This window comes from Anomaloglossus baeobatrachus, chromosome 4 (genome assembly GCF_048569485.1).
Source record: "Anomaloglossus baeobatrachus isolate aAnoBae1 chromosome 4, aAnoBae1.hap1, whole genome shotgun sequence".
Lineage (NCBI taxonomy): Eukaryota > Metazoa > Chordata > Amphibia > Anura > Aromobatidae > Anomaloglossus > Anomaloglossus baeobatrachus.
The window spans coordinates 126,287,302-126,311,618 of record NC_134356.1 but is presented as its reverse complement, the minus strand read 5'-3'; the positions used below and the strand labels follow the sequence as shown (position 1 = coordinate 126,311,618).

At 43.1% G+C, this 24,317-nt stretch overlaps 1 protein-coding gene across 1 annotated transcript in view; it reads right to left on the bottom strand.

Moving 5' to 3' along the window:
• Positions 1 to 24,317, bottom strand: part of PDLIM4 (PDZ and LIM domain 4) — a 248,878-nt gene that overhangs the window by 25,912 nt on the left and 198,649 nt on the right. Inside the window, exons 4-5 of the mRNA XM_075344536.1 lie at positions 20,976 to 21,172; positions 8,198 to 8,355 (exon numbers count right to left, since the gene is read on the bottom strand). Of these exons, the coding sequence (XP_075200651.1) occupies positions 8,198 to 8,355; positions 20,976 to 21,172 (355 nt within the window). The remainder of the gene's footprint in view (positions 1 to 8,197; positions 8,356 to 20,975; positions 21,173 to 24,317) is intronic.

Sequence of the window (24,317 nt, the reverse complement as noted above, 5' to 3'; positions counted from 1 at the left end):
CGCAAGGACACGTCCGTCAATGCCCTCCTTTTGGCATCCTCTGGCCACACTCCCTCCACCATACGTGCCATCCCGACCGGAAAGTTTTTGAGGATGAAGCGGGTTTGCTCCACTATTTCCAACTTTGAATCCCAGTCGTCCGATCTCCGATGCAGGTTTAGGGAGCGGGGGTACAGCAACAGATGTATAAAAAGAGGTTACCTCCGCGCCAAAAACACCTCGAGGGACCAGTTGCTCTGTTACCGACCACGTCGGCCGACCATGGATACTCACATCAGGTTTATTGGTACTTATAACCATCAGTGGGACGCAATGAGGGGATTCTCGATAGGCATTGGCCTGTCCTGCTCACGGACCCTACTTTGGCCGATGTCCTGCCTTCGAGACCCCTCATGACAGCCAGTAGGGCAAGGAACCTCGGGGATCTTCTCGTTAATAGCCATTACATCCCCCCCCGCCTCAATCCATTTGGCTCTGGTGGCCCGATCCGTGGTTGCTATCCATGTGGCCACTGCGTGGCATGCCCCAACATCTTACGGATTTCCTCCTTTGTTTGCTCCAAGGGGAAGAGAACCTACTCCATTGACGAACGTATCACGTGTGCTTCCACACACGTGGTATACTATGCGACCTGTCCGTGCTCCCTAATTTACATCGGTCTCACCTCACGCGAGTTGCGCGTGAGAGTTAGGGAGCACGTCAGGGATATAACTGCCGCTATTTCCGTGGAGGATGTTTCTCTTCTCAAAACCCTTCCCCGCCACTTCCGTAAATTTCACGGTTGTGACGCGAGGCTCCTGAGTGTACGTGGTATAGACATTATCCACGCGGGTATCCGGGGAGGCAATCTACGGAAGACTCTCGCCCAGCGGGAGTCGAAGTGGATTGTCTCCCTTGATACTTTGGTCCCCAACGGTCTCAATGAGACCGTTAGTTATTCTCCTTTTTTGTAGAGATCTCGCCCCTTTCATCTCCATTGGCAGTTGGTGCCTTTCTTTGGACCCTTTTTTATGGTCCTTTGGCCCCCTTACCGGTTCATATTTGGATATGGACCACTTTTTTGTGCTTCGGTCCGCATGCGGGACCCCTAGGGGGTACCACTTTATATGAACACAAAATGTTTTTACATTGTTTTTAATCTCTTGTTGGTTTGTATTTTTATTCATTTTGTTTCTTTCATCCCTGTGTTTGGTTCTTTCATATAGGTTTTAGGTTTGTGGGGATATCCATTTCCTTTATTTCTTCTTTATTCCCCTTCCATTGGTGGACAACTTGGATGGCATGGATTGTCTGGATTGAAATATACCGGCATCTTATAACCATCAGTTCGCATACCCTGTTGATGTCCCGTCTCCTGATGCGTCCGTGCTGTCCATTTATTATGTCGTTCATTCCCCTATGTATTGTTCTGCATTACTCATTCCAAATGTCATTAATATTTTTGTTTTGTTACCCTCTCATTGTTCCACCCATACTTGGTGTCCCTGCGCATCTGCCGGTCTGTTGACTGCTGACGCGGCGTTGCCTGGCCGCGGCCGTCTTGTGCGCATGCGTGGGAGTCATGGAGACGTCCGTTCTCCCGCGCATGCGCACTACCCCCGGCGGTCTCGGCTCGCTCCGCCCGCTGGCCTCGACTTCCGGCGCATGCGCATTTTCCGGACACCATCTTTACTTGATTGAAAACAACTGTGCTGCCCCTGTATATAGCGGTCAGCCCCACTCTATTTTCCACTTCCCTTGTAAAAGCGTTCAGGCGAAACAGCTGTTGGGACCGTCCTCCTGCCGCCACCTCCCTCCACTTGTACAGGTAGTCTTTGTTCTTCTCACTTTTCCTCTGTTTTCACTCCCCTTTGACTCACATAACTACTGTGGGTCCAGAGACTTGCTTTTCCTCTCCCTCCTTGTTTTACCTTGGCCGTCATTGTGCTGTACTGCACCTCTCGGCTTCACGACTACTCCCTTTCTTGTACCTACTTGCTTCCTCTCTCTGCCACACGACTAGTCCACTTCTTGAGCTGGGCTGCACACCCTTCTAACTGTTTACATCTGCCCTCTTTTTTGTGTCCTTTAACGGGACTTTTCACATTTTTCTTTTCTTCCTCTCCAGCTCCACGACTAGTCCGGGCATAAAGGACCTGATTGTGTGTGTGTATTTTCCTTCCTCTCCAGCTCCACGACTAGTCCGGGCATAAAGGACCTGATTGTGTGTGTGTATTTTTTATTAGCCGTTTATGTGCTATTGGGCACCTCTCGGCTTCACGACTATAATCATTCATTACACACAACGCTTCAGCCTCCTCTCTATTGCCTCACGACTACTCTGGTGGATACTATCTCTTTATACTTCTTCTAATTACTTTGTCTACCTGTCTTTTGGTCATGTACTTCAATCTTTGACTATACATCCTCTGTGGAGGGTCATCTGGGTTATTTACTACCTTGGGGGGCTGGGGTCCATTTTTTGGACTCATACACTTCAGTGATACACCACCCCCCCAGGGTTCCGTTACGGCAACGGGTAGGACTTTACATCTCCCCCCCCTTTTTGTGTTCTACCCACACCTGCATTCCTCATCCCCAGGTTTCCTCATTTTTTCTATTTTCTGTTCTATTTGATATTGTACTATTTATTCTTATGACAAATGTTGCATCCTCATATATTTTATGTGAATAAAATTTAACACTTTTTGCATACAATTTTGGTGCCATTTTTTCTTCCCTCCTCTTTGTTCAAAATGCTCTTTGAAGTAGGCACCCCCCCCTGTGGGAACTCCAGGTTGTGTTTCCCCCAGTGATTATTGAATTAAGCCATGTATATGTTGTTTATAACAGTGTCTTATATACAGTATTCTGGAATGCTATATACTGTATAAGATGTCACTAGTGGTGGCCACAGCTTATGGTCGCTAAATCTATTGACAGGTTCTCTTTAATCTCATTCTACAGCTAGTAATAGACCTTACAACACAAAGCCTATAGGAGACAAATGGTGCATTTTTAATAAAAAACATAAATTATGTTTAGTCCAATATACATATATTGAAGTACAATTAATGTCCCCAAAAGTGTCCGTATCTTATAAATGAGAACTTTGCTTTCAATGAACTTTGCATGAATCATAAGTATAAGTGAATCTAAGAAATCTGTAATACATCTTGTAAATATATTTTCATAGAAATATGCTTCTTTCTCCACTGGCTCCTGAATTTACTATTTATATTAATATAATTTAAGGGGAATAGGTTACCAGGTTTTTGCCAACTAATCTAAGTAGCATGATGTAGTAGTGACAGGGACCCTGATTCCAGTGATGTGTCACTTACTGAGCTGTGTGTCGTAGTTTTATCAGCAACATATTACCACTAAAGATGGCCATTTAGTCAATCCCTGCCCCCACCACTGACTGGCAATTTTCCGCTTATGTACAGTGCACATAGAAAGCTGCTAATTAGTGGTGTAGATGGAGTTATGCTTAGCTCAGAATTCAGAGAACTGGTTGATTTGCAGCAGATAGAACAGTTTTTAAAGGAAACCTGTCAGGTGCAATATGCACCCAGAATCACGAGCATATTGCATATTGCTAATCCCTGCCTAACCGTCCCTGTATCTAGTAGTATACATAATGAGATCTTTAGAAAAAGTGTTTCTAAAGATCTTTTATCTTATGCTAATGAGCGCGGGAACTAGTCCCAAGGGCGTTATATCCCCCCACTAGTCCGCCCTCTTACTATCTTAGCACGCCCACAGGAGTGTGCTAGCATGCTATTCAATTCAGCCTTAACAGCGGTGATGCACGTACCTGTGTTCGCTGTGATTGTGCTTCTGAATGTCGGGCACTTCCAGTCATGCGCAGAGTGAAGCCAGGTGTACGTGTCCCGGCTTCAGAGAGGTCTACTGCACATGACCGGAAGTGCCGGCATTCAGAAGAGTAACAGCGAACACAGGTACTTTGTACGGCCCTGTGGGCGTACTAACATGCTACGAGGCGGACTAGTTGGGAGATATAACGTCCTTGGGACTAGTCCCAGCACTCATTAGCATAAGATAAAAGATCTTTACAAACACTTTTTCTAAGGATACTTTAATCTATGCTAGTGTATACATTGACGGTTAGGCAGGGATTAGCAGTATGCACTCAGAACTGCTCGTGCTCGCATAATATAGAGGAGGGATTCTGGAAAATTCTGAAACCAGGCACTGATTCTTCCACTAGACATTCTGTTTATTCTTAACCAAGAATGGTAGTCAAAGAAAAAGTGGAAGCAAGAGTATTGCTTGAGTCCTGCGCCTAATATTTTATAGTCTAGAGAAGCGTCTAACACGATGCTATAACTCAGTATATCAGACACAGCTAATATTGAAAATGTTGTACTCTGAAAGAGGACATTTAGAATTACATTGTTCTTAAGATTTACCATACTCAAATACGGTGGGCATCTGTGTATTTTTTATATGTAAAGATTTAATTGACAAAGTTCAGTTTTAAAAGCACCACGCCAGCTTTTTCTTATTCTACCGCTGGAGTGGTGCTTCCAATCTAAGTTCCTTGCACTAAGTCTTATACTTACCTTCCACCATCTTCACCTTCTATAGCTGCCACTTCCGTGCATCTCCAGCAGTTTGCTAGAGTGAGGCAGAGGTAACTTTTCAATGCAAGTCTATGAGAGCCTCATTCTGACCTCGTTCTGGCATTCATAGACTTGCATTGAGAACTTGTGACAATTCCTCTGACTTCCAGCAGACCGGAGTTAAAGTCACAAGATGGCACTGGGGAACCAAAACGGCTCCGATAACAGGTGAAAACACTAGTGGATAAGTATAATACAAAAGTCAGTGACTTTAGAAGCTCCACTCCAGTGCTAAAAAAAACCAAAACGCTGGAGTTCGGCATTAGTCAATCATTACCAGCTGATCAGACTGTGCTTGTAATGTCACCACTAGGGGGAGTCAACACACAGTGTGTGTAACGAGAGCAACCACAAGAGGGAGCCAGAGCACAAGGCGTCCCAGATAACTAAGTGGTTGCTAAGAGGAGTTGTGCAAGTCGGGTCACAGCCGAGAGAGGGAGCGCAGTACAAGGGAGGAGGCAGAGTCAGGGTCAGAAACAAGCCAGAAGTCGGTAACCGGGAGAGCAAGCCGAAGGAGAGGGCGCAAGGATGGGACAACAAACAGGGACCAGGAGGGAAGAAGGGAAGGTAAGACAAGACGGAGGGGATGGGAGACAGGGAGGCCGGGCAGAACAGAAGTGAGGTGACTGATACAACTCTGCGATAGCACAGTGCAAACAGTATCGTGACAGTGCTATTGCTACTACAACCTTCTTATATTATTTATGCAAGGAGACTGTCAGGCATTCAATCAGTGACATAATATTACATTGCACGTCAGGGATACTATACATACACCAATATAGTTACTGTTTCAGGGACTTTTATAGGGCCATATGGTTTTAGTATGTGAGTATTGTATGTCTACTGCTAGGGCTACATGGAGACTTTGTCAGGGGAAATACTTTGAATTGTATGCAGCTTTCTAGCTGAAGTCTTATAATTTAAACCACAGGTTTATTTGGTATTGTATGACAATGTTTTCTTAGAAATTTATTTGGATAGTTTATAGCTAGATCGCTCAGAATGAAAGTATATGGCGCTGTTGTCTTACAATTTTTTATTTATTTTTATTATTCCTGCACACAAGAGATCCTGCTAGAGAAATGTCACAATCATTATGTATTAACGGTTTCCAAAGTCCGGTGCATCTCACTTACAGAATGCAATTTTGGCGCTTGTGCCTTTGCCCATCAGCTTATTACTAAAGTGCTTATGTACCTGCACTTGCACATCAGCATCTTATTTTTCTTATTTTTTTCTGTGTTTCCATAGTCTCAGGGTTAAAAGCAATCTATTAGAAGGTTTTTGCTATGTTATCGGATGACAGCATGCAGTAGGTGATAAATGTCAGGGCCGTCTCTCTGCAGTGTGTGACTAGTGACAGGTTAAGACTCTCTATATTAAATGTAGTTTTCTTACCTTTGACGAGCTAAGGGTTAATGTCAGTTTCTCCTTGCCAGCAGCATACCCATTACCACCTCCTCAGGTGCTTCTGGTTTGTGACCACTCCCAGTCCCTATATATACCGTTTTCTCCCTGTAGAGGGTGCCAGTTATTCTGATCCATTTGGAAGCTGGCCCTTGAGGTGAGCCCTTATCGCAAGTTGCTGAGTAGATTTCAGTCCTGGTTTGGACTGCAACCGTAATGGATCTTTGTCATTTGTTGTTATCCCCTGTCTGTCTTTCCTTTCCCTGATGTTGTATTAGTGCAGCAGTGGGGCTAGCGTCCCTCACCTGCCAGCTCACTAGCCAGGGTTGTTATAGGGTCTGCCAGGGTCTCAGGCATCCTGTTCTGTGACAGGTGCAGACCCTTACAGGGACTCGCTAGAACTTCAGGGTACAGCTGCAGGTGAGAGCAGGAGGTGTGTAATCTTCCCCCTCACTAGCGCTAGGTCCCATTGTTAGTATACCCCGTTTTTTCTTGTGTTGCGTCGTACGCCAGACTTCCCTTAGGGCATTTTCACATTTCGTTTTTACCTATGTTCAGTGGTCCCGTCGGAGCTTCCGTCCGAACACCCCCACAAAATGGGTTTCGGATGCATGCACCATTGACTATAATGGAGCAGATGGAGTCAGTGTATGCTCTGTCTTGCACCATTTTTTGGCATATACACTTTCTGTAGGCGGACACCCAGATGCAGCCTTAGTCGATATGTGAAATTAAAACCGAAAATTCAGAGATATGTCTCTTATCAAGCTGTGTGATGTTGTTTACTAGCAATGATTGTTTTTGCACCAAGTCCTTATCATTATCCAGACTACATAGCTGGAGCTTGCTGATCTGACCACACCCCTCCTGACATAAATAGCTTTTTGTCAATAAACTATGTACATAGAGAGCTTGATGTGGGTGGGGTTAGCTTTCTCAGATCTGCTTCATGCTACATCCAAGAACTCTGTGTCACAACTGCTTTACCCAGTAAATCAAGGGATACATCATTGGAATCATGGTTTCTTTTTCTATATGATGCTGTTTTCAGATGAGGTGCCAAACACATGTTGACAGATTCCCTTTCAAGGACTTCAGTATTACACAAAGACTGTAGAGGGTTTATACAGATAATTGTGGCTAGAATAATCTAATATATAAACCTGAGTGTGTGTATGTATGTATGTATGTATGCATGTGTGTGTGTATGTATGTATGAGTGTGTATGTGTGTGTGTATGTATGTGTGTGTGTATGTATGTCCGCTAAAGGAAACCGCCCCGTCGCATTTACAGTCACAAAATTTTGCAGATCTGTCTCATGTGAATCAGGGAACGTCATAGATCATGTTTTGAGGTGAAAATTTAACCCCACGCTTTACAGTTATTCACCAAAAAACCTGCTTACATTAAAGTCAATGGAGCTGGGAGCTACAGGTTGCTATAGGTGACGAAGGACATTCTTAGTATAAGAGCTTTTGTGTGAGGTAATATGATATCGGTAGAGACAGACACACACACACACACACACACACAGAGACACATAGAGACAGAAACACACACAGAGACAGAGACACACAAAGATAAACACAGAGACACTCAGAGACAGACACAGAGACACACACAGAGACACCCACAGAGACACAGCGACACAGTGACAAACACATAGACAAAAAGACACACAGACACATAAAGACAGACACACAGAGACACCAGAGACAGAGACACACAGACACACACACAGATATACAGAGACAGAGACACACAGAGACAGAGACACACAGAGACAAAGACACAGACACATACAGAGACAGACACAGACACAGAGATAGAGACAGACAGAGACACACAGAGACAGATATAGATACAGAGACAGAGAGACATAGAGACAGAGATACACAGAGACGGACACAGAAACAGAGACACACTGAGACAGAGACACACACAGAGAAAGAGAGACACAGACAAAGAGACACACACTCAGACACAGACAGAGACACAGAGACACACACACAGACACAGAGACACAAAGACACAGAGAGGGAGAGAAACAGAGTGAGATCGACAGAGACTCTTAGTTACTATCCCGGGCAATGCTGGGTACTACAGCTAGTACACTATATAAACCAGATAGTAAGAAGAAACACAAAGCTATACTAACCATTCTCTCCAGCTTCTAGCATGTCTTGCAAGTATTTGAATGATCCGGACTGCTTAGGTTGTGACACGGGTTCTTCATAATCCTGCAGCATTCTGTACACATCTGATTCAACATCTATACCATTTCGGCTTTTTGGGACAGTTCTTTGTAGGTCAACACTGTTAATGACAAATGAACAATAATAAATTAACAATAGTCATCTTGACTGAAACTACAGTATGAGTCTAGGTGGCATATAGTGGAATAGTCTTCTATAACGACCCAAATGCTGTGCTGCATAATTAGGACAAATATTGTATATCATTCATTGTAATTATTTGTGTTTAGGTCATAGATAAAAGCTCACATACAGTAATCAGGCAGAGACAAGAAATATTACCATATATTCCTTCACACGTGGATCTATTTTATTAACTTTTGTGCTTCTACTAATAATTGATTTTTGAGACATTGTCTTATTATGATTTTAATAATCTAAGACAAAGGTCTCTGACACAAGGCCTGTGGGCCACATGCGTGCCCTAAGGCTGCAATCTACTGCCTGAGGTGTACCGGAGCTTCCGAGGGCATAGCAGTTATGCTCCCAGTGGGTGCAACCAGGCCTGAATGTAGCCTACTGTCGCATTTTTCAGTTGAAGGTTGAAATGTATTGTGGCGGAGAGAGCCACCTGCTCCCTGCATCCCAATACTGATAGAAACCACAAGCTTATCAGAGGCCGGCAGCTGATGGCATGCCCATTGCAAGCGAAGCATGACACTACTCTGTCGCCCTGCGTCGGCTATCGAGCAGATAGAAAACACTGCTTGTCATGGGAGTGGGAATAGGTAAAAGGAATAATTTTCCTTTTCTAGTGTGTATGTGAAGAGCCACAGGATGGGGAACATTATTACAGGAAGGTAGTCAAGATGGGTGACATTATTAGAGGATAGGGGCCATTATTAGGGAATATGGCCAGGTTGGAGGAGATTATTACAAGATGGGGCCATGATGCAGACATTATTACAGGCTGTGGGCCAGGACAGGGGATTGTGTTACAGGATTGGGGATATTTTTACAGGACGAGAGACATTATTACAAAATGGAGGACATTATAACAAAAAGGAGGATCAGATGGTGGAACTTTATTATAGACTGGGGACATTATTATAGTATGAAGGCCAGGACAAAAGGATATTACTACATGATGAGACATTATCTATATATATAATTGCCTTATTCTGTCTGTCTGTCTGTCTTGCTCCAAAATGACATCATTACAGTGACAACCGTCGCCACACCGTGCGCGCTAAAGAGCCTGCGACCAACGGCTCAGCTAACTGAACAGCCCGAACTACGGGCTGACAGAACGACACTTTTCCTTCCCCAGACCCACACGAAGCCCCAACTCCCCGGTGAGTGCTGCCCCCCCGGGAGCCCACACTGGCAACCCAGCCGACACATACCCACCGCTCGCCTCCACCCCCCGCACATATTACCCTACTCGGCTCCACCCCCCCGTACACCGCATGTATACACTGAACACACACACACACACACGAATAGTCATCTGTCCCCAGCCATGCAGTCCCCAGCACTGACGTCCTTAGCGCCATAGCCCGGCTCGGTTCCACCCCCCCGGCACTCCACCCCCCGCACACATTACCCCCACTCGGCTCCACCCCCCAATGTATACACTGAACAAACACACACACACAGACAACACACACACACACACACACACACACACACACCTGGATAGTCACCTGTCCCCAGCCATGCAGTTCCCGGCACTGACGTCCTCAGCGCCATGACTCCGCTTGGCTCCACCCGCACTCCGCCCCCCTCACACATTACCACGCAGGATGGGGGCACATGTCAGGATGGTGGCTGCACCACGATGGGGGCACATACCAGCAGTGGGCCACATCACAGCATCAGCATATTTTACACTTTACACTGCTCATTGCCTTCTTTCATTACAAGCCATGGACATCATTAAACATTAGACTCATCTATTAAAACTGTTCCTTCTGATGTTTCTCATTTTAAAACCAATAAACAATTATAAGAATACTAAATTAAACCTAACCCATCCAGTTCATTCACTACCTTATTATTCAATCTGCTAACCTACATACATATTCTAGACTACCCGATACGTTAGAATCGGGCTACCTTCTAGTTACAGTATAATGAACATTATTACACGATAGGGGCCAGAATTGGGACCATGATTACTGTAGGGTACCAATTTAGTGATACTACTACTGTATGAGGCAAATTGGTTGACAAAGACAGAAAAAAATGTAAAAAATAAGAAATGTTCTAAATAATAAATGAAGAGATAAAATATTTTTGCCACTAAAAATGCTGTTTTATGTAAAAATAAAAGTAAACAAAAAAAAGTGCAGTTCTATGTTGCTGTGTCAGGAACGACCCAAGTTGTAAAACTGTACCATAACCCCTAAAATGAGCACCATAATAAAAATAAACTCACATTAACAATGTAGAGTTTTTATTATACTCAGACACACAAAAAAGGAATGAAAAAGTGATTGAAAAGTCATATAGAAAAAATTCCATTGATAAATGCACAGTGTAAGCTTGTAGAAATTCTATTTAGTAAACCACATTTGTCAGGATTGTTGTATACAGAGAGATTTCCTTTCAGTAACAATTTTGTAATAGCAAAACGTAATTAATGTCAACCTTAATTTTCAAAATATATAAACCAGCAAGGTCTTAAATCACATAAATCTCCTAGGAGACACTAGTATAAAACTTAACATTTAATATACAGATTAAAAAGTGAACAGGGTCACTGAAAAACGTGACATACTCAACACAAAAATAACAAATGCATATATGGTGTTAGATCACAGCCCCACACGTATTCACATATAGGTGCGCAAGCACACCACCATACTCAATGGTACGTGTCAGGCTAATCAAGAATCAACACCAAACAGCAATGACACATTCATATGTCCATATGAGAATAAACCCTCTATTCAATTATCCTAGGAACTAACCACCTAATATAGGGGTACCCAGGAATAGAAGGGGAACAGATCTCACTCAAAGTAGCGGGCTATATTAATGCAGCAAACCTGAAACTCGACTATCATAAGTCGAGTAGACTTGTTTCCTTGATTTGTGAAAGCATTAATAAGTAAAAACTTCCATCAGAGTATACATAACTTCCGACGCGTTTCATTAATATTCCTCAGGGAAGTTAGTAATCCAAAATAGAGGGTAATACCACCATCACAAGGGCAGGCATCCCCGGTGGAACCTCAGTGCTGGACCAAGAAACAAGCTCTATAAGTCCCGGTGCTAGGCCACATCAAACCGCCCATCTATGAACGCACACAAAGCACGTCCCCCACATCTATTCTGTTCAAAAATGTGCCGCGCCTTTTTTTTTTTTTTTTTTTTTTAGAAAAAACCATTCAAAATATCAATGTATCAGAAAAAGGACCCCAGATAGGGCACTCACCCAAGAAACAAGCTCTATAAGTCCCGGTGCTAGGCCACATCAAACCGCCCATCTATGAACGCACACTATAAAAATAAGACTCCATTAAGCCACCACTCATTACAGAATCATAGGGGAGAAGAAGGGGGTCCCGAGATCAGGAACACTCACCAAAGCACGTCCCCCACATCTATTCTGTTCAAAAATGTGCCGCGCTGCCGGCCTCATGGACCGCGCCATCTTATATCACGCGCGCATGCGCAGTACACCCCATTCAATGGTGTGACGCGCAACCGGAATCCCCCGAAACCGGAAGTTAGCGCGTCATCATTAGCCGCCGCCCACATCATCACATGATGTCGGCCGCACATCCGGTGACGCTATATCCGGAAAATGGAACGCAAGCTAGGTAAACACCATACAATCGCGTCATTACCATATTAACGCTTGCGCTCCCATACCAAAAGGCACTGGCAGTGAATGAGAACAAGCTCCATTCACAAACGTTTAAAGCCTTATCACAGGCAGAATGCAATACTCCTCAAAAAAACACACCTCTACAATGCAGTGATGTTTAAGGCAAAAGACGCCCCCCCCCCAAGAATCAATCAGAATAATCTCACTATCACATAGTTGGAAAACATTACAGCTTAAGACCATCACAGAGAGGGCCCCCATAAAGTACCGTCAAGGAAAATTTCAGAATGAGGACAGACCACCAAAATCGATCCAGTAGGCCCAGAGCACGAACCAACCCCCTCCCCCCCCAAAAGGAGTCCCATACACATAGCAGGAGATAGAAAGAGAGGCTAAGTGCACACTAAATCTACCCCTCATTCTTGGAAAACTTACCCTACCTTACTGCAGAGGTCGGCACCGTAAACAATACCCACGCCCATGGCGCCCCCGCTCACCGTCGACTGGCCCTCCTACACTACCCCTACAAACTAAGGTGCACCTAAAAAGGGGGTAAAGGATAGTTGCTCATTAAGGCCATTTGGGGCCATGGTACCCAGCGTGTAGATCCAAAAACACTCCTTACGGAGTATCAACTTGTCCCAGTTGCCTCCTCTTGGTGGTGGTTTGATGGAATCAATGCCCATAATCCTGATACAGTTTTCATCTCCATCATGGTATGCATTGACGTGTCTAGCCAGTGGGGTGTCGTTCCTATTCCTAATGTCGTTTTTGTGCTCACCAACCCTCTTTCGTAGTTCCCTGATGGTCTTTCCAACATAATGTTTATTGCAGGGACACGTCACCCTGTATATAACACCTCTAGTCCTACATGTGATAAGTGACCTGATCTCAAATGTCCTATCATTGAACCGGCTACGGAAAGTCTTACCCTCTTCCACGAGGAAACAGTTCTTACAGTTATGACACTTAAAACAGCCTCTAGCCCCACAGGTTAACCATGGTGGTCTGTCCTCCCTGAAAAAGCTATGGACCAATCTGTCCTTCAAAGATCTCGCCTTCCTGTATGTTATAGAAGGATGATCTAATATGTATTTACCCACAATCGGGTCCATCTTCAGGATCGGCCAATGCTTACAAAGAATCTCACGTAGGCCAGTTGCCCCATTGTCAAATGTGGTGATATACCTCAACGGCTCATTCAACTCTTTACTTTTGGGTCTTGGATTAAGAATCTCTGTACGGTCCACCCTACAAACCGATTGAAAAGCTCTCTCAACCTCCTTCTTTGGATAACCTCTCTCATCCAACCGCTTTGTAAGATCCTCAGCCTGCACTTTAAAGGCCTCGTCACTAGAGCAGTTGCGCCTCATCCGTAAGAACTGGCCCCTTGGGATGCCCTTTTTATGAGACCTGGGGTGCGCACTCTCCCATCGTAACAATGAGTTGGATGATGTTTCCTTCCTGTACGTACTTGTCATCAGCTTACCCTCCGGTCCCCTCTCTACCAAGACATCCAAGAAGGCTAGCCTGTTGGGATGCATCTCAAAAGTGAATTTAAGGCCTATGTTGTTATTATTCAGAGAACCTACAAAGTCCCTGAAGCCATCCTCACGACCCTTCCAAATCAGGAAGATGTCGTCGATAAACCTGACCCACAGAACAACATCCTCCGTGTCAAGGTTACCTCCAAACACCGTGGTTTCCTCCCACCAGCCCAGAAAAAGATTTGCATACGATGGGGCACAACAACTCCCCATCGCAGTACCTCTGAGCTGGTGGAAGTACTTCCCCCCAAAAGAAAATACATTCCTTGTCAGACAAAACCGAAGAGCCTGAATCACAAACTCATTATGTGCAGACAGATGGTTCCCTCTCGAATTAAGGTAGTACTTCACCGCCTCTATCCCCCTGTCATGCGGAATCGAGGAATAGAGTGTCTCAACATCAATACTACAGAGGGTCATGCCCTCCTCAAGAAAGACATCATCAATTTTCCTCAGGAACTCAGTGGTGTCACCCAAAAAAGAGTTAAGGGATATTACAAATGGACGCAGTATCCTGTCAACATATATACTTAACTTCTCAGTGAGACCACCCACTCCCGATACAATAGGACGTCCCCTGAGAGGATCCAGACCCTTATGTATCTTGGGCAATACATAAAAGGTAGACAGTATCGGAAACAGAGGGAAGAGAAACTCAAATTCATTCTTGTCAATGATCATATCATCGAGTGCCTTGTCAAGTAGTGATTTCAACTCAGCCCTGAAAGTAGCCATAGGATTGAACATCAGTTTCTCATAAGTTTGTTCATCATTTAAAATACCCAAGCAGATGTCCTTGTATTTCATAGAATCCATAATCACGATGTTGCCCCCTTTATCAGAGGGCTTAATCGTAATGCTGGAGTCACCTTCAAGGCTGCGTAAACACTGCATCTCAAACTTGGTTAGATTATAATTACCCGAATGTGTTCGAAGACCACTACCAATGTCCTCCATGACCATGTTAACAAAGACGTCAACAACATCAACCTCTGTTCCCTCAGGGGGCATCCTGCTGCTACTATTCTTTAGGGATGTGAATGGACCTTCACCTCTATCATTGGGGTTCTCATCACTAAGATGAAATAAAAAGCGTACATCCTGCAATAATTCCTCAGATATCCCTAATTCATCACACGTTTTATCTGACTGTTTGCCAAAGAATTTTTTCCACTTCAGTTGCCTCGCAAAAAGGTGTAAGTCTTTAATAGCCATAAATTCATTGAAATCCGTAGTGGGCACAAATGATAAACCCCTGTTCAGTACCGCCAGATCACCATCACTCAGAGACCTAGAAGAGAGGTTTATAACCTGGGGAGCCCTCACCTCGGCTACAGATTCACCGGGTTTTTGCTGCGGAGGTAGTATTGATTTTCTAAAAAACCACCTCTTCCCTGGTTCTGATTAGAACCCCTAAAGCCTGACCTTCCCCTACCTCTTGTTCTTTTGTATTGGTGCGGGGGTCTGAAAACACCTCCTCTGCCCTCATTCTCAGATAATTCAGCATCCGTGGAGGACAACTCTGTCTCACTTTGTTTATAATAATTATTACTCCTCCCTCCAGTATATACATAAGCCTTATTATCTTTGAAATCTTGTAAGTCTCTAATATAGAAGCGATGTTTTTTCTCCTTTAGTTTGTACTGAAACTTTTCAATCACCCCTTGCAATACTGTCTCTTTATTGGGAAAATCAGCCTCACCCGAGAATTTCCTCACTGTGTCAATATGCTCTTTCAACGACTCCTCCAAAGTCCCAAGGTTTCTTTTCTCCTCCAAAATCAACCTCATCATTCTAAGTGAGCTCTCAGTAGCCTCCTTCTCCCATCTCGTGGTGAAATCAGCGTTTTTATACCTATGGCCAGGTTGTAAAGTAATCCTAAGATGTCTGGGCACTATTTTGTCTTTTAAGTAACTCTCAAGGGACTGCACCTCCCACCAGGAGGTGATCCTCTCCTTGTAAACCCTAGTTAGATCTTTAAAGGCCCCATTCATGGTAGGAGTATATTTCTTAAGGACCAAATTTCTGTCGGAAAAGACGTCCCTCGCCTCACTTGCCCACTGCCTGGTGTCCAGGTCGGAGGAGAGAAAGCCTGCCATGTGATAGACCGGGCAAACAATTTTGTAATAGCAAAACGTAATTAATGTCAACCTTAATTTTCAAAATATATAAACCAGCAAGGTCTTAAATCACATAAATCTCCTAGGAGACACTAGTATAAAACTTAACATTTAATATACAGATTAAAAAGTGAACAGGGTCACTGAAAAACGTGACATACTCAACACAAAAATAACAAATGCATATATGGTGTTAGATCACAGCCCCACACGTATTCACATATAGGTGCGCAAGCACACCACCATACTCAATGGTACGTGTCAGGCTAATCAAGAATCAACACCAAACAGCAATGACACATTCATATGTCCATATGAGAATAAACCCTCTATTCAATTATCCTAGGAACTAACCACCTAATATAGGGGTACCCAGGAATAGAAGGGGAACAGATCTCACTCAAAGTAGCGGGCTATATTAATGCAGCAAACCTGAAACTCGACTATCATAAGTCGAGTAGACTTGTTTCCTTGATTTGTGAAAGCATTAATAAGTAAAAACTTCCATCAGAGTATACATAACTTCCGACGCGTTTCATTAATATTCCTCAGGGAAGTTAGTAATCCAAAATAGAGGGTAATACCACCATCACAAGGGCAGGCATCCCCGGTGGAACCTCAGTGCTGGACCAAGAAACAAGCTCTATAAGTCCCGGTGCTAGGCCACATCAAACCGCCCATCTATGAACGCACACAAAGCACGTCCCCCACATCTATTCTGTTCAAAAATGTGCCGCGCGGCACATTTTTGAACAGAATAGATGTGGGGGACGTGCTTTGTGTGCGTTCATAGATGGGCGGTTTGATGTGGCCTAGCACCGGGACTTATAGAGCTTGTTTCTTGGTCCAGCACTGAGGTTCCACCGGGGATGCCTGCCCTTGTGATGGTGGTATTACCCTCTATTTTGGATTACTAACTTCCCTGAGGAATATTAATGAAACGCGTCGGAAGTTATGTATACTCTGATGGAAGTTTTTACTTATTAATGCTTTCACAAATCAAGGAAACAAGTCTACTCGACTTATGATAGTCGAGTTTCAGGTTTGCTGCATTAATATAGCCCGCTACTTTGAGTGAGATCTGTTCCCCTTCTATTCCTGGGTACCCCTATATTAGGTGGTTAGTTCCTAGGATAATTGAATAGAGGGTTTATTCTCATATGGACATATGAATGTGTCATTGCTGTTTGGTGTTGATTCTTGATTAGCCTGACACGTACCATTGAGTATGGTGGTGTGCTTGCGCACCTATATGTGAATACGTGTGGGGCTGTGATCTAACACCATATATGCATTTGTTATTTTTGTGTTGAGTATGTCACGTTTTTCAGTGACCCTGTTCACTTTTTAATCTGTATATTAAATGTTAAGTTTTATACTAGTGTCTCCTAGGAGATTTATGTGATTTAAGACCTTGCTGGTTTATATACCTTTCAGTAACAATGTATACATCCATATGATCCAGCACAGCTGGACTGGGGGCTGAGTCTGAACTATTTGTACATGGTGACTTTCATTGTTGATTTTACTACATGGTCACGGTAAGGCATGGTATGTTATATAGCGCAGACATGCTTATGTTTTCATCTCTCAAGTAACTCTTCATGAAATTAATATCAATAGCTATTTCAAAGCTGCAATCTGGATTACATTTCCTATTCTCCTGCAGGGGTCCCAACATTTCCTGACTGCTGGTGGCTGGAGACCACCGGTGTTCCGGCATTTGCTGACTGACGTATGTGTCTGCAGTGTGAGATATGGTGTTCACTGTCACTGACTGTCACAGAAAGGAAGAAAAAAGCTTCTAGTGTCAGCATGTAACAAAAAGCTAGGAAAGCCCCTTTACTTTATCTATGCATTGGCTATAACAGAAAATGGGGCTGGCTTTCCACTTCAATGGAAGCTATTATCAGAAAATGACCTTTTGTAAAAATTACACTTTCATTTTTTTATATTTCGAAAAAACATTCACATTATTTTCATTAAAAAAAACTACTGGCCACTGGGACTTTTTAGACAAATAATTTCCTTCTGTGATGGAATAACTAACTGTGTGGATTAGGAAAATGCGGTAGTTATAGTATATCTTGACTGCAGCAAAGCATTTTATAAAGTATCTCATACCATCCTTATTGAAAAAATTGTAGGGGTGACACGAGGCAGTTGTAGTCATGAGCGAACCCCGGCTCCTGAGCAGCCCTGCAACATTAGTGAAAGGGATGAATTCGGGGGACATGTGGTATATGGTATTCACTTGTGCGCCAGAGGCCTCCATTGTCCTGATCTTCTGGACCGCTACAAGGCTGCCACTAGACACGGAGTCCAATTCAACAACAAACGATTCTATACTGGTCATTTCCCATAATGAACGCAGAGCATGTACATTACAGGTACTCTTCCTCAACGTTACAAGGACCGCACATTTATCCATCTTTAACATTTTAACCACTTCAAATCACCCACCCACCTTTTGCCCCATTGAAAATAAAAAAATACACATGTTTGGTATTGATGTGTACAGAAATGCCCGTTCTATCAAAATATAAAAGTAATTAATCTGTTCGGAAGAAGGTGTAAAAAAAAAAAATTACAAACGTCAAAATTACGTTTTTTTGGTTGCCGCAATATTTCATTGAAATGCAATAACAGGCGATCAATACATCTACACAAAAATAGTATAATTAAACATGCAAGCTCAATACGCAAAAAATAAGCCATCACTGAGCCCCAGTCCTTGAAAAATGAAAACGCCATGGCTTTTGGAAAATAGTGACAAAAGCATTATTCTTTTTTTTTTTTTTTTACAAACGTCTGAATTTTTTTCACCGCTTAGATGAAAGTAAAACTATACATGTTTGGTATGAGCTCGTGCTGACTTGGGAAATCATAATACTGGGTCACTTTTTCAAAAATAGTGAAGAAGGCAAATAAAAAATCTAAAAACAATCATGCAATTGCACTTTTATTGCAATTTCACCACTCTTAGAATTTTTCTCCTGTTTTTCCAGTACAATATGGGGCAGAATGAATCATGTCCTTCAAAAGTACAACTCATCCTGCAAAAATAAACCCTCATATGGCTATATTGACTGAAAAATAAAAACATTATAGCTCTTGGAAAAAGGGGAGAATAAACAAAAACGGATAAATCAACTGGGGTGACATAATGAATCAGAAGAACTACACCACATTTCTATTTGGAGGTATTTGCTAATATTATTATTATTACACCTACCACATATTGGGATAGGATCTTGGTGACAGGAATACCCCTTTAAGTTTTGTCTGAAGTATGTGAAATACATGCTCGATGGGGTTGGGATTTGGTGACTTGACTCAGCTATTGCAGAATATTTCACTTCTTTCTATTAAAAAAAACTCCTGGGTTGCTTTCTCACTATTTTTTGGTTATTGTCCACCTGTACTGTGAAGCGCCATCCAATCAATCTGCTGCATTTGTGTGAATCTGTGCAGAACTTATAGCCCTGTACATTTCAGAATTCATCCTGCTGATTCTGTCTTCAGTCACATCTTCAATAAACACTAGTGACCCAGGGCCATTGGAAGCCATGCATGCCCGGCCACACCACAACCTCTGCCATGTTTTACAGAGGGTGTGGTGTGTTTTGGATTATGAGCAGCTCCAAGTCTTCTGCATACTATCTTCTTCCCATCATTCTGGAACAGGTTGATCTTAGTTTCATCTGTCTAAAGAATGCTTTTCCAGAACTGGGCTGGCTTCTTTTAGATATTTTGAGGCAAAGTTTAATTTGGCCTTTTTATTCTTAAAGCTGAGTAATGAGTTTCACCTCGTGGTGAACCCCCTGTATTTTCTCTTATGAATACTTCTTTATGGTAGATTTAGATACTGAAACACTTGTTTCCTGTAGTGTTCTGCATGTGTGAGGATCTTGTGAAGGGTTTTTCTTCACCACAGAAAGGATTCTGCAATCATCAACCCCTGTTGTCTACTGTGGGTATCCAGGCCTTTTTGAGTTCACAAGCTCCACAGTACAATCTTTTTTCCAGAATGTACCAAACTGTTGATTTGTCCACTCCTAACATTTCTGCTATCTCTGAATTTCTTCTTTTTTTCAGTCTAATGATGTTCTATTTCTCTTCCATTGAGAGCTCCTGTGACCGCATGTTGTGGGTTCATAACAATAGCTTACAAATGCAAATGTCACACCTGGAATCAGCTCCAGACCTTTTACCTGCTTAATTGATAATGTGATTAATGAAGGAGTAGCCCAATCAATTCATTAAAGATCTTATGAAATAATTGTTCAATTACCTTTGGTCCCTTGAAAAAGAGGCAGCTACATATTAAAGAGCGTTAATCCCTAAAACCTTACATCAATTAAGATGTCAATACACTCACATTAAAGCTGAGAGTCTACACTTTAAGCCCATATTGATTATATCACTGTATCATGAACATGTTTAGGTAAACAGCTAAAATGCCAAAACTTGTGTCACTGTCCACATATTTCTGGACCTACCTGTAGAATTTGTAGTTATCTAAAAGGTCCACTGTTAAGCTTCTATTACCAATAGCATAATCATATGTAAACCTTGCAGGAAGCAGAACAGGAAAGCTCTGTACACTGTCTAGTGGCCGCTGCTGGGTACTGTAGATAAACTAATATTTAAAAGAATAGGAGTTGATCTCCATTGCTTAGCAGCTGCCACTACACAGTATACGTTGCTACATTGTTGTGCTCCGTACATGATTTACATAGGGTAACCGCTAGAGGTAATAACAGATGGTAAATAGGGGTGCCGGGTGCAAGATAGGTCCTCAACATAATAATACTAGACAACCCTTTGACCACCGTGCGGAGCTGCCGCCCGACCACCGTGCGGAGCCGCCGCCTGACCTACACCCCACCTATTGTCTCCTCCCCATAATCCTATAGAATGTAAGCCCGCAAGGGTAGGGCCCTCTTCCCTCTGTACTAGTCTGTCTACTGTAACTTGTATACGTATTTTGTATGTAACCCCCTTCTCATGTACAGCACCATGGAATTAATGGTGCTCTATAAATAAATAATAATAATAATAATAATAATATGAAAGTGGTAGAGAACCCTTTTTAATAAGATATGTAAGAATGACCTAGCTGAATTTTCAACAGGCGTATTAATGGGCATAGATGTTATACATTAGCAATTTATCACACAGATCAGTAAAAAGCAAGATAAAGAAAAGAGTGAAGATCTATGAGTGTACATACCTTTGGGGTGGAGAGATATTGATCCTGCCCATTTGTGAAGATAGATGTGAGTCTATAGTATTGTTGTTGTTGTATGTGTAGAGTCTGGATGGATTGTTGTATTGAGTGTTGAGCATTGGTCGGACATCACTTGGACTGCCACGCGGAGAAACTGGTGTGGACCTCCTGTTGTTAGCACTTTCTGCTGGGAAGATATCCTGAACAAAATACACAACAAAACAATGTAAAAGAGTACAGCACAAAATCATAAAATCATAATGTCTGGTTGCTTCTCATACAAGATTGTTTTCTTTCAAGTATATAATGTTGGTGATATTTATGACATATGGAAGTTGGAAGTGCATTGAAAACAACCTTTATCTAAAAACTTAAACATAGGTTCCAAAAAGCAATTAAATCCATCTTATTGGGATTCTGTTGTGCGGCCTTAGCTATTCTCTGCAATTATTTGGCACTGTATTGAGAAGAGAGCACCCTTCGCTTTGACAAAACAGTCTGAAAACTATCCTTTACCCTTTGAATTTGAGTAATAGTGAACTTCTACTGAGTTATTCTTGCTAGCCAGTGTCCATTTAAATAGGTTATCTGGCTTTTTTTTACTTATTTTTTGTTATTTCGCTATTGGGCTACATTAGGGGAGGTAAGTAGATAGCAACTACCTACCTGCCCTGCTGTCAGCCCCTCTACCCTGGCTCAGTTCGGTCATGTGACCTGCCGTGATTTTGCTGCTTCCTGTGATGATACGTCAACAGGGGCTGGACCTTGTTGATGGGCATCACAGCTGACGTCATGTTGCCGCCCTGCAGCCAACCAGATACAGTGTGATGAGCCCCCACCCCTCTCATCCTTCCCCGCCCCCTACCCACATTTCGTACTCTCCCCCGCTCCCTGTGCGCTGTTATCTGTGCTCTGTATGTGCCCTGGACAAACAGGGTGCCCTCTCTGCCTAGAACACTGTCAGAGCTGTTTGCCACAGTTCATTGTGATGTATGGTGCCCTGGTAACTGTGTACCCCCTCCGTCATGCACTGTCTCTCTCCTCACACTGTTATGAATGCAGCCTCTGGCGCTCCTGGGACGCCACCTGACACCAGCGAACAACAGCACTGAGCTCTGCATCACCTAGCTGTAAGCAAGCTGCTCTCATCATAGTATGGAGGAGAAGATAAAGCATGGGCAAGAGAGGGGGGGGCAGAGAAGAGAGTGCAGGGGGAGAAAGAGTGCACAAGTGAGAGATAGAGTGGTGGGGGGGCAGCAGAGAAGAGAATGCAGGGGGAGAGAAGACAGTGCATGTGTGAGATACAGAGTGGGAAGGCAACAGAGAAGAGAGTGCAGGGGGAGAGAACAGAGTGCACGGGTGAGAGAGGGGGGCAGAGACGAGAGTGCAGGGGGAGAGAAGACAGTGCACGGGTGAGATACAGAGCGGGGGAGCGGCAGAGAAGAGAGTGCAGGGGGAGAGAAGACAGTGCACAGGTGAGAGAGGGGGTCAGAGAAGAGAGTGCAGGGGGAGAAAAGACAGTGCACAGGTGAGAGAGGGGGGCAGAGAAGAGAGTGCAGGGGGAGAAAAGACAGTGCACAGGTGAGAGAGGGGGTCAGAGAAGAGAGTGCAGGGGGAGAAAAGACAGTGCACAGGTGAGAGAGGGGGGCAGAGAAGAGAATGCAGGGGGAGAGAAGACAGTGTACGGGTGTGAGACAGAGCATGGGAAGGGGCGGCAGACAAGAGAGTGCAGGGGGAGAAAGAGTGCACAGGTGAGAGACAGAGCGGGGGAGGGGTGTGCTGGGAGGGCAGAGGAGACAAAATGCATGAGGAGGGGTTATATATATTATATAACTCTAGGTGTATGTGTGAGTATATGTGTATGTATGTATATATCCTATAGACTCACATTGGGGGCTATATATAGTCTTCATTACATAGTATTCATTTATCCATCAGGTGCTGGGGCAGAATACTGACAGGGAATGTGTGTGCAGAGGGCGGGCAGAGGGCGGGCTGGACAGTGAGGCCGGGCGGTGCCAGCTCTGACTTTGAGGTTTGGCATAGGAAGATGTCTGTTTGGTTGAGCTGCATGTAAACAAAGAGCTGCAAAGAATAAAGGGATAATTCAAGAGGAACAAAAGTTAGAAAACAATAAAAAAAAATAATGTAGGGATGTTTTATATGACAATACAGCACAGATTAGCTTAAAACATTTTTTGGAGTTTATGTTAGACAACTCCTTTAATAGTCTATCTTCACAGGCCAACCACACTTCATATACACACTGAGCGATCTGTAATAAATCGCTCAGTGCACACAGGCTGCCACTGTTCTCGGCAGCGAAGTATCTGATTACACAGAAAGATGTGGTACTGTGAACATGATTTTTTTAGGCAAAATAGAAGATCTTTCCATGCTAAAGTAGCATTTTCTGCTTGTGCTGATGGTTATTACTGGTAATGGAGTGTCGGTGTCAGTGTTGAGCGAGCACCTGCAGTGGTGTAATTGGGGAAAGTTGCCTTCTCGTGCCCCATATACTTTCTCAGACCTGGATTATATATGCATTTATTTTGCAATAATTTGGTATTAAGTTTTAAACCGATAAATGTAAAAGTTATGTTTTGTATCCTGTTCTATATGTGAATAATAGCAATGATAGTAGGAAGAAAAATGACTCAGATGAAGAATTACCAATACTTATTCTTGTGTTTTCAGACAAATATTGATGGCCATCAATATCACATCGGTGGGTATTTAACTCCCGGTGAACCATGCTAAGGAAAACCAATGCCCAGCTGATCAACGGAGGTGCCAGAAGTCATATGTGATATTGATAAACCCTGAAAACCCCTTTAATAAAGTTTCATAGTAAGTACATAACAAGTACATAACATACTACAGATAGGCTTTAAAATGGAAGAGTTGTTTCATTATTGCTGTGTCTGTTCACAGATTAATGACCTCCCCTAAGAATAGTCATGAAAATATTTGTAACCAGGACATTTAGCTAATCACACAAGATGTAATAGTATACTACATGCAGATAGTATAATTACCAGAAATTCTCATTTATATTATATTACTCAGGAACAAACAACCACCAATGAACTGGGTACTTCACCATGTGTTCACCATAAAACAATACATCTAATGAACTACACGTATCTTTTCAGTTCTCAGAACTTGTAAGCATGTGAATACTGGTCCTAGGATAATAGCCAAATCCAAGGGTTGAACATTATGAATCAGTCAGAAAAATCAACATAAGAGGATCTGAAGCATCTTAAGTAAGTGAGATCTAGAGTAAGCTTGTAGGTGCTTCCATATTATAAAAAAAAGTATCCAAGTTTACTTCATTCTGTT